Here is an 11,298-nt window from a genome sequence, read left to right on the forward strand (position 1 = left end):
GGTTAGGCAATTAGCATATAAAATTTTCTAGAATTTTAGCTTCCATTACTTCCATCCATTTTCATTAATTAATGTTGATGCACTTAGATTGATTTGCTAAGTTGCAACAATTTGTTGTCTTTGGCAGATGGACAGAAGCTGGATTAGAGAAGGAGTTAGAAAGTTTTCGAAAGAACATATGAAATGAGTTGATGATTTAATGGCATTTGTTCGGGCAAATTTTGCCAACGATGCTCACATTCTTTGCCCATGTTGTGAATGCCTCAACCGTCCAAGAATGGCTCAAGGAAGAGTGGAAGATCATCTGCTTCTTAATGGGATGTCCAGCACATATGATAGATGGATATATCATGGAGAACCTTTAGATAGAAAATCTCAACATTTTGAAGCTGATACAAAGGACCCTCATATGATGGGTGGTGGTGATGCTGGCATTGATTTCATGGAAAAGGTTTTGTGAGATAATGCTGTTTTGGAGGAAGAGGATGGGCATGAAGATGATAGGATTCCTGACCTATTGAAGGATTTGTACGATGCTGAAGATCATGCTGATGGACAGAAATCATTGTTTGCTGAGGTGTTAGAGGAGGCGAAGCGCGCAGCTGATGAAGGGGGTAAATTTTCAAGATTTACCTTCACCGTGAAGTTACTCCACATCAAGTCTTTCTATCGGATTAGCAATGCCGCATTCAACGCAATACTCCGTCTTTTGAGCTTGCAATTCCCTAATAGTTGTGTTCCCAGATCTTATGATGAAGCATTGAGCATAATCCGCAGGCTGGGGTTAGGTTATGTGTCAATACATGTGTGCCCAAATAACTGTGTCTTGTTTCAGAAGGATTTAGCAAAGCATGACAACTGTCCAAAATGCAATGCATCTAGGTGGAAAGATGCTGATGGGAAGAAGTCAATACCGGAGAAGGTACTGAGGCACTTTCCCTTGATACCAAGGCAGCGGATGTTCATCTCGAAGAAATCATCGCGTGAGGTACAGTGGCACAAGCTGAAGCGGCAACCTGTGGACAATGAGCTGAGCCATCCAGCGGATGGAGAGGCATGGAAAGAGTTTGACCGTATACATTTTGATTTTGCTGCAGATCCAAGGAACATAAAACTTGGCATTGCCACAGATGGGTTTAATCCGTTTGGGAACATGAGCACGTCTTATAGCATGTGGCCAGTTTTTGTGGTGCCGTACAACCTGCCACCATGGGCATGCATGGATCAGTCCAACTTCATGATGTCATTACTTATCCCGGGTCCAGATTATCCAGGAAAGGATTTTGATTTCTTTATGGAGCCCCTCGTAGAAGAACTGCTCTAGCTCTGGACTGGTGTACCTACATACGATGCCTTGAGTCCGGAAGAAAAGTTCAATCTACGTGCTGCGATCATATGGTCCATCCATGATTTCCCGGCTTTGCACACTCTGTCTGGGAGGATCACAGCGGGTTATCAGGCTTGTGTCCATTGTGACAAAGACCCTTGCTCAAAGAGAATAAGGAGCAAGATATGCTATATTGGGCACCGTCGCTTTCTTCCCCGAAACCATCGCTGGCGAAGAAGCAAAGATTTTAATGGTGAGAATGAAACCCGTGACAAGCCAGCTGAATTCACTAAAGAAGAGCTGGAGCAGCAACTTGAAAAGGTGAAAGATGTGAGACCAGGAAAGCTGGCGAAGAAAAGAAAGCGTGAGGAAGGTCAATGTTGGGACCGGAGGTATTGTTTGTGGGACCTGCCATACTGAGCTGATTTGAAATTAAGGCATAATCTCGATGTAATGCACATTGAGAAAAACATATGCGAGAATCTGCTAGGGACGTTTCTGAACATTGAAGGGAAGACAAAGGACACGGTTAGTTCTAGGCTTGATTTGGAGGACATGGGCATAAGAGAAGATTTGCATCTACAGCACAATGAAGATGAAGATTCATTTGAAATTCCACGAGCATGGTATACAATGAATAAAGAACAAAAGCTTGCATTCTGTGAATTCCTAAGAGCGGTGAAATTTCCATATGGTTATGCTGCTAACCTAGGAAAGTGTGTTACTTCTGATGGATTCAAGCTTTCAATACTGAAAACCCATGATTGTCACATCCTCCTCCAAAGGATTTTACCAGCGGGCCTCCGAGGAATCATGCACAAGGATATATATGAAGCGGTTGCTGAGCTGGGAAATTTCTTTAGAGAACTGTGCTGCAAAACCCTCAAGTTAACTGTCTTGGAAAGACTTGAAAAAGAAATCCCAATTATTCTTTGCAAGCTCGAGAAGATTTTCCCTCCAGCTTTCTTCACCGTGATGGTCCATTTGGCGGTGCACTTACCCAAAGAGGCAATGCTTAGAGGCCCTGTGCAATACGGTTGGATGTACCCAATCGAAAGAAGGCTGCTTACTTGTAAGCGTTATGTGCGAAACACAGCAAGACCTGAAGGTTCTATTGCTGAAGCATATGTCGTTGACGAGTGCTTGACTTTTTGCTCTAGATACTTTGGTGATGTGGAAACAAGATGGAACCGGCCGGGCAGAAATAGAGAGCGGTCTGATTCGCAAAGTGGTGATGTCTCTGTTTTCAACCATGGTGTGAACTTTCTTGGAGCCTCACAATACTTGGAGGCTGGTGATGAGTATGACAAGATGGTTTTGTTTGTGCTCAGCAATTGCGCCGAGGTTCTACCATATATCGAGTACGTTATATCTTGTGCACTCATTATATATATATATATATATATTTTGCTTGGGTTGGCAGCAGCCTAATGTTTTAATTCACATGTTTTGTTGGCATTGTAGGAAATGCAAGGAAGAGTTAAATCAGGAAGAAAGCAATATCAATGTTGATAAAAGGGTTGCCAAGGTGTTTGCTAAGTGGTTTAAGAATCATGTGAGATCTTTAGCCACATGTTTTATGTTTTCTGTGTTATTCACCCATTGTTAAATACCATTGTTTGCTAAATGGTTTATTTGTGCAGATTGGAAAGTTGCATGAGGAGAAGAAGGTCAGTGGTGATCTATTTGCTTTGGCATGCTTACCGGATAAGCGAGTGAGAGTGTATTCAGCATGCATTGCTGACGGTGTCCGGTACCACACCGTTGACCGCGAGGAAAAAAGGAAGACACAGAATAGTGGAATCGTCACTGAGGGGTCACATGATGGTGAGATCATTGACTTCTATGGTCAGTTGAGAAGCATCATAGAGTTGCAGTACAACTCTAGTGGAGGCATCCATCGCTCAGTTGTCTTATTTCGCTGTGACTGGTTTGAGCTTGGTAGCAAGAAGAGGAGAGACTCTTTTGTCACATATGATGGCCACTTCAAAAGCATCAACACTGCAAGGTGCTGGTATAAGAGTGATCCCTTTATTCTAACAACACAAACAACAATTGTGTTTTATCTGCCAGACACTCTTTTGCACGGAAAATGGCGAGTTGTGCAAAACTTTTAGCACGGACACTTGTGGAGTGTGACTGAAACTGAAGTGGAAAAGGGCCCCGGTGATGGTGGACTAACATACCAAGATGATGACTCTACGGAAGTTCCGTTGCAAGCTGATGATGACTCTATGGAAGTTCCGGTGCAAAGCAGAGTGCGAAGGGACCGGGAACGTGTGATCATTGGTGCTGCAACAGTTGAAGGCATCAAGAAAAGAAGAAAGGTGGTAGAGGATGGACATGAAAGCGAGGATGAGGAAAACCGGACTGATCATACTATGCTGCAATATTGTAGTGATGATGAGGAAAACAGGAGTGGGCATAGAGTTCCTTGTTTTCGTATCGACGACGATGAGTAGAGAATGAACATGAAGGTAAATTTGGTCTCCTTGGTGATCCTTTTAACTCTTTGTAGTTTTCCTTCTTGTGCATATGCATGGTGATCCTGATGTACTGTAGTGGTGTGGTCTTATAAATTTGGTCTTTTATCTCCAGGTAGCAAAATGCTTGAAGATCCTGATGGCTGTAGTGGTGTGATCCTGATGGCTGTAGTGGTATGGTCTTATAGCATGGAGCTGATGGCAAAATGAAGTTGTGCTCAGAATGTTGTCAAAATGTTGTCCTGTAATGCAAAAGATTGCAAAATGATCATTTAGATATTGGTTATCATTTAGTTCAAGTTTTGGTGATCATATAGAATGTTGTCTAGTAGTTTTTGTGATCATGTAGTAGTTTTTTTGAACTGAAGTGGATGATGTCTGGTTTTGCTTCAATTGAATTTTAACTGAATTTTGCGCTATTTTAACTGAATTTTGCTTCAACTGAACCCATTTCATTGTGAGCAAAAAGATATGCACCAGCGGGGACTCGAACCCACGACCATACGCTTGTTTCACTATGTTTCTACCACTGGGCTAGGAAGAGGCTGTTGGTTTTGTACTCTATGCCAACCCTTTTGACTATATCAAACTAGTCAAGTATCAAGCACACACCTCACTGACAAGTGGGCCACTCGACCCACTCACTGACAAGTGGGCCATTTTGCTATTGTACCAAAGCTACCAAAAATATGCGCGTGGCCAAAAAATATGCGCGCGCGGGGGCTCGAACCCACGACCATGCGCTTAGTTCACTTGGTTTCTACCACTGGGCTAGGAAGAGGTTGCTGGTTTTGTATTCTATGCCCAGCCTTTTCAATGTATCAAACAACTCGCTGACAATTGGGCCCGCTCCTCCTCCTATCCACTCTTTTCCCCACTCCCCCTCTCCACTCCTCCTATCCACTCGACCCGCTCCTCCTCTCCGCCGCCACCGGCTTCTTCCTCTCCCACCGCCACCGCATACTTTCTCTCCGTCGCCGACTCTCCGTCACCGTGGGTATGAATCCGCTTCCTCTTCCTCTTCCTATCTACTGTTATGATAGATTAGGGTTCTTGCCGCCAGATTAGGGTTTGATTAGGATGTTTTTTAGGGTGACGGCGACGCCTCCCCGGCGCCTCTGCTGGTCCGACGCCTCCCGCGCAGCTTGCCCTACGCCGCCGGTGACCACTTCTTCTCGGACTCCGCCGCGGTAAGCCATCCGCTTCATATCCTCTCTCCTTTCTCTTCTGCTCTAGGGTTTGAGAATCTAGGATTTGTTATGCATACTAGGCATCTATTGGTGGATTTAGGCATATTGTTCTTGGTGGATTTAGTATGCTCTGTTGGTGGATCTAGTGTGGTTGAATTGCTGTTTGATTACTATGTTGTTGTGGTAGGTAGTGTGGTTGGTGGATCTATGCTCTGTTGGTAGTCACCTGACAGCAATTAACTGTTGCTGTGGTAGGTACTGTGGTAGACATGCTGTTCTATTGCTGTTGAATTCTGTGGTTAATTAACTGAATTAACCGAATTCTGTTGCTGTTGAATTCTATGGTGAACATGCTGTTACTGTTGCCAGAACATGCTGTTGAATTCTGTTGCTGTTGAATTCTGTGGTTGAACATGCTGTTGTGGTTATTCTTGTTGACAAGTCTTGTGCTGCAGTGGGATTCATGCATATGCAGGTGTAGTGACCTGCATGAATATGGGCAGAGTAGTAGCAGTAGTAGATGCCAACATTTGATATGCATGCATGCATTCTTGCTTGTTTATATTCTTTTAAACTGAACATGCTCAAGTATGGAAGGTTTACAATGCTGCTTGTTTCCTATTTCTGTCCAGTCATGTTGTTTAATTTACTATTTCTTGTTTCCTATTGCTTGTTTAGAGTAGAAGTGAGATGGCTGGCTTGGAAGGTTTTGAGTTCTTCGAGATCATAATTGAGAAATCTTGCAGTAGGCAGGTATATTTATCATCACTCATTTCTTTATCATCACTCTGCTGTCTAGTGCTTGATTGCCACAATTAACCACTGCTTGACCCTCGCTGCAGAGGCTGCCTGACAAGTTTGCGAAGATGCTCGCGGGCCGTGAGAAAAAAAGTGAAGCTGCGGGAGGCCGACAGCGGGCTTCACAGGCTGTGGAAAGTGTTGGTGGTGTTTGATGGTGAAGGCCACATGTACCTAGGGCCCGGCTGGGAGCATTTCGCCCGCGCCCATGAGCTACAGCTCGGGTACTTCCTTGTCTTCCGCTACGACGGCGACGCCATGTTCACCGTGAAGATGTTCGACAACACCATGTGCCGCATGTACTACCAGCACGACGACGATGCCAGTAAGCTCTCTGCCTCTCTTCTTCCTGTCCTTTTGGCTTCCTCTACCTGGACGATGACAACACCATGTTCACATTTTGTTGCATTTGGCCAGGCAATGGGAGCAGCAGCGGGGATGACGAGGAGCAGAGCGGGGATGACGACGAGGAGCAGAGCGGGGATGACGAGGAGCAGAGCGGGGATGACGAGGAGCAGCCTATTCTGGCTGACGACGAACATGCTATGGTGGTGGTTGACGACGACCCTTCTATGTTGGTGGCGGATGACGACCTTGCTATGGTGCTGGCGGACGACGACCTCGCGATGGTGGTGGCGGACGACGACCTCGCGATGGTGGTGGTGGACGACGACCTCGCGATGGTGGCGGCGCCTGCAATCCCACAGCTTGGCGACAGGACCATGCCAATTGTGGTAGAGGAGTACATCCGCGTTGGGATTCGCCACTCTGAGCGCATCAGGTTGATGAAGGAGAAGAAGGAGGAGTGAAGGTGTTAAGAAGGTGTTCAGCATGTTAGGTTTAAGCTTGTTAGTGTAATATGAACATGTCAATGTTAAGTATGTCAGGTTTAATTTTCTGCATGCTCATGGATGCTGTATGACAGTGTCATCTAAATAAGTCATGTTTTTAACAATGAATATTCAGTTTGGTAATTGATGGGAATTGAAATTTTTTATGCATGCTCATGGATGAAAGATAAAATTATGGGTTTTTATGCATGCTCATGTATGAAACAATATAGGTTTCATTTTTTGAATGCTAAAAACATGACTCAAACCCTAGCCACGGACGACCGCCGTGACTAAATCCGCCGGTTTTTGAAAACACCGTACAAATTCAAAGGGTGTGTCTAGGGCACATCTAGATGTGCTCTAGTTATTGCACATCTAAGTGAGTGAATCAAGCATAAAGAGAAAAGAAAAAAGAAAAAGGAAAATATCCACACGAATCTCGACGTAAGATCAATGCCATAGGACTTAGATGTGCAATACTTATGGCACATCTAGATGTGCTTTAGCAAAACTGAAATTCAAAAACCGTTTTTCATTTTTTGAATGCAAAAGACATGCATTTTTCGTGAAGCGGCTACAAGGAGGGGCACCCCAAACGGCGCCATTCCATGTCTATCTCAAAGTAGACCCTATTTTACGGACGGTCGCCAAAAAGCATGCATTTCCAACCCTCGTAGCTACTCCCAGCAATTCGGACCACCTTCGGCCGATTCAGCTGGAACCGGCTGGAATTTGAACTGCGGGTCCTCCATAGCTTGCCCGTTATTTTCACTAAAAATGCTTTTTAGCTTCATAGGTAGGCATTCCATCACAGAATCGACAATAGATTTGCACGGCTCAAACCCTAGCCACGGACGGTCGCCGCGACGAAATCGGCCGGTTTTTGAAAACACCGTAAAAAATTCAAAAAAAATAAAAAAAAAATGGGAGACCTCCGCGTCACATCATCAAATGTGGCCTACCAACTAGCAAAAATACTAAACTTGCAATACCGGCGTTTTCTTGAAAAAGTGTTCTCAAAAACGACCTACCACGAACGAAGATTCATGGCTTTCAAGCCAAACTAGCAATGATATGGCTGCATCCGTTGAATAGTTTCTGATAATATGCCCAAATTGGGCGCATGCCTCCGTCTTGTGATGGCGAACAATGTTGCCAAAGCGAGGTTCCAACTTGTTTAACAAAAAAAACCGTTTCTCATTTTTTGAATGCAAAAGACATGCGTTTTTCGTGAAGTGGCTACAAGGAGGGGCACCCCAAACGGCGCCATTCCATGTCTATCTCAAAGTAGACCCTATTTTACGGACGGTCGCCAAAAAGCATGCATTTTCGACCCTCGTAGCTACTCCCGGCAATTCGGACCACCTTCGGCCGATTCAGCTGGAACCGGCTGGAATTTGAACTGCGGGTCCTCCATAGCTTGCCCGTTATTTTCACTAAAAATGCTTTTTAGCTTCACAGGTAGGCATTCCATCACAGAATCGACAACAGATTTGCACGGCTCAAACCCTAGCCACGGACGGTCGCCGCGACGAAATCGGCCGGTTTTTGAAAACACCGTAAAAAATTCAAAAAAAATCAAAAAAATGGGAGACCTCCGCGTCACATCATCAAATGTGGCCTACCAACTAGCAAAAATACTAAACTTGCAATACCGGCGTTTTCTTGAAAAAGTGTTCTCAAAAACTACCTACCACGAACGAAGATTCATGGCTTTCAAGCCAAACTAGCAATGATATGGCCGCATCCGTTGAATAGTTTCTGATAATATGCCCAAATTGGGCACATGCCTCCGTCTTGTGATGGCAAACAATGTTGCCAAAGCGAGTTCCAACTTGTTTAACAAAAAAAACCATTTTTCATTTTTTGAATGCAAAAGACATGCGTTTTTCGTGAAGCGGCTACAAGGAGGGGCACCCCAAACGGCGCCATTCCATGTCTATCTCAAAGTAGACCCTATTTTACGGACGGTCCCCAAAAAGCATGCATTTCCGACCCTCGTAGCTACTCCCGGCAATTCGGACCACCTTCGGCCGATTCAGCTGGAACCGACTGGAATTTGAACTGCGGGTCCTCCATAGCTTGCCCGTTATTTTCACTAAAAATGCTTTTTAGGTTCACAGGTAGGCATTCCATCACAGAATCGACAACAGATTTGCACGGCTCAAACCCTAGCCACGGACGGTCGCCGCGACGAAATCGGCCGGTTTTTGAAAACACCGTAAAAAATTCAAAAAAATCAAAAAAATGGGAGACCTCCGCGTCACATAATCAAATGTGGCCTACCAACTAGCAAAAATACTAAACTTGCAATACCGGCGTTTTCTTGAAAAAGTGTTCTCAAAAACGACCTACCACGAACGAAGATTCATGACTTTCAAGCCAAACTAGCAATGATATGGCCGCATCCGTTGAATAGTTTCTGATAATATGCCCAAATTGGGCGCATGCCTCCGTCTTGTGATGGCAAACAATGTTGCCAAAGCGAGGTTCCAACTTGTTTAACAAAAAAAACCGTTTTTCATTTTTTGAATGCAAAAGACATGCGTTTTTCGTGAAGCGGCTACAAGGAGGGGCACCCCAAACGGCGCCATTTCATGTCTATCTCAAAGTAGACCCTATTTTATGGACGGTCGCCAAAAAGCATGCATTTCCGACCCTCGTAGCTACTCCCGGCAATTCGGACCACCTTCGGCTGATTCAGCTGGAACCGGCTGGAATTTGAACTGCGGGTCCTCAATAGCTTGCCCGTTATTTTCACTAAAAATGCTTTTTAGCTTCACAGGTAGGCATTCCATCACAGAGTCGACAACAGATTTGCACGGCTCAAACCCTAGCCACGGACGGTCGCCGCGACGAAATCGGCCGGTTTTTGAAAACACCGTAAAAAATTCAAAAAAAATCAAAAAAATGGGAGACCTCCGCGTCACATCATCAAATGTGGCCTACCAACTAGCAAAAATACTAAACTTGCAATACCGGCGTTTTCTTGAGCTACTCGGTATGATTTTAACCATGATTTCTACAAAGTTTACAAAAAAACCCTATTTTTTTCTACACCCAAACCCAAAAGGATTTCCCTCCCACACCAAAATTTTCCCTCCACCAAAATTTCCCTCTCCCAAAATTTCCCTCCACTCCCTCTCCCACTACCAGGCAGGACCCACCACTCCCTCTCCCACTAACACGCGGGATCCCCTCCCCTCCCCTCCCAAAATTTCCGCATTCCCCTCCCCTCTCCCCGACGAACCCTAGCTTCTCCCTCCCCGCTCCGCTCCGCGCCGCCTCGCTCCCACTCCCTCCATTCCCCACCTCCCCACCCTAGCGCCACCCCTCCTCTGCTCCGCCCCGCACCTCCCTGCTCCGCGCCGCCCCGCTCCCACTCCCTCCCCTCCTCCGTGCCGCGGACTACATCGACGACGACGGCGGCCACATTGACTACATCAACGACGACGGCGGCTACATCGACGACGGCGCGATCGACGACGACCACCGCTGCATCGTCAACATCATCTCCCCCTAGGTACTTCTCCCCTTGATCCATCTCCCCTCCTCTTGTGGATCCACCTCCCCTTTGGTGGATCCATCTCCCCTCTAGTAGATCCCCCTCATGGGTTAGGATATTCTAGGGTTAGGATCTCCTGGTGGTTCGGTAGGTCCTCTAGTTCGGTAGGTCCTCTGGTGGTTCTTGGGGTTAGGGTTCATGTTTATTGTTGCGTGGGGATGATCTCTCTCTAGTTCATGGGGTTAGGGTTAGGGTTCATGGGGTCAGGGTTAGGGTTCATGGGGTTAGGGTTAGGACCTCCTGGTGGTTTGTTTGGTCCGCTTCATGGTTTAGGGTTCATGATTTTAGGGATGGGGATGGATGGGGAAGTGGATGATTTTAGGGGATCAATAGCAGCCTTGGAGTGGAGAAGAGGGTTGGGCTGGGTCAGAGAAGAAGAGCTGGGCGGAGCCAACGTGGCTGCAGTGGGAGACAAGCAAGGTGTGATTCTGTCGGGGTTTCGGCCGGATCTCCCTCCCTCACGGCGAGGCTGCAGATGGGGATGGATGGGGAAGTGGATGATGTCTGGTTGATGGTGCTTGTATCAGTACTTGCTTGTGTATGGTTCAATTACTCAGCTAGCATAGATGGTGAATTAGGTTTCCAACAGCACTTCGAAAAGAAGCTACTTGCTTCCTTGTTTGTATCAACAGTACTTTCTTGTTTGTTGCCCTTCAATTTCCTTCCTTGTTTGCTTGTTACTGTCAGTAGCACTATGCTTCTATCAGTAGCACTTTCCATGCTTGCTTGCTTGTATTATGCACTTTGCCTGCTTGCAACTTGGGTTAGTATGAACATGTACTTGATTGCTTGTAGCACTTTGCTATCAGTAGCACTACTGGGGTTTGTAGCAGTGTTCTTCTTTCATGATATGTGCATGAAGCTTGTGTTCTTCTTTCCAGTGAACACGGGAATGCTTAGTACTTATTGTGGTATTGGAATTCCTGCTGTGTTAAGGCAATATGACTAGTTTTAATATATACTAGATTGGTGCTAGATAATTTTGATTGCTGTAATATACAAGGTTGATTCTAATTGTCAAAATGTCTTAACTTGTGTCATCTAGTCTGTAGCCATTTTTGGTGTGTAGAGATAGCATAATCAACAGTTGAGTATAGTTTTT

The 11,298-nt window shown here is 45.5% G+C and overlaps 2 protein-coding genes across 2 annotated transcripts; both read left to right on the forward strand.

The window, feature by feature from the left end:
- Positions 1-1,765: 1,765 nt before the first annotated feature.
- Positions 1,766-5,953, forward strand: LOC147960099 (uncharacterized). The gene is made up of 6 exons (XM_087533141.1): positions 1,766-2,688; positions 2,792-2,882; positions 2,971-3,426; positions 4,902-5,000; positions 5,679-5,753; positions 5,843-5,953. The coding sequence occupies exons 1-6, from the start codon at positions 1,781-1,783 to the stop codon at positions 5,951-5,953; spliced, it is 1,740 nt and encodes a 579-aa protein (XP_087389267.1). The 5' UTR covers positions 1,766-1,780.
- Positions 5,895-6,681, forward strand: LOC147960100 (uncharacterized). The gene is made up of 2 exons (XM_087537333.1): positions 5,895-6,123; positions 6,216-6,681. Exons 1-2 carry the CDS (start codon positions 5,967-5,969, stop codon positions 6,605-6,607), a joined length of 549 nt encoding a protein of 182 aa, XP_087393459.1. The 5' UTR covers positions 5,895-5,966; the 3' UTR covers positions 6,608-6,681.
- The last annotated feature ends 4,617 nt before the right edge of the window (positions 6,682-11,298 follow it).

The sequence above is a fragment of the Triticum urartu genome, chromosome 7A (genome assembly GCF_056163025.1).
Source record: "Triticum urartu cultivar PI428250 chromosome 7A, HENAU_Tu73, whole genome shotgun sequence".
Classification (NCBI taxonomy): Eukaryota; Viridiplantae; Streptophyta; class Magnoliopsida; order Poales; family Poaceae; genus Triticum; species Triticum urartu.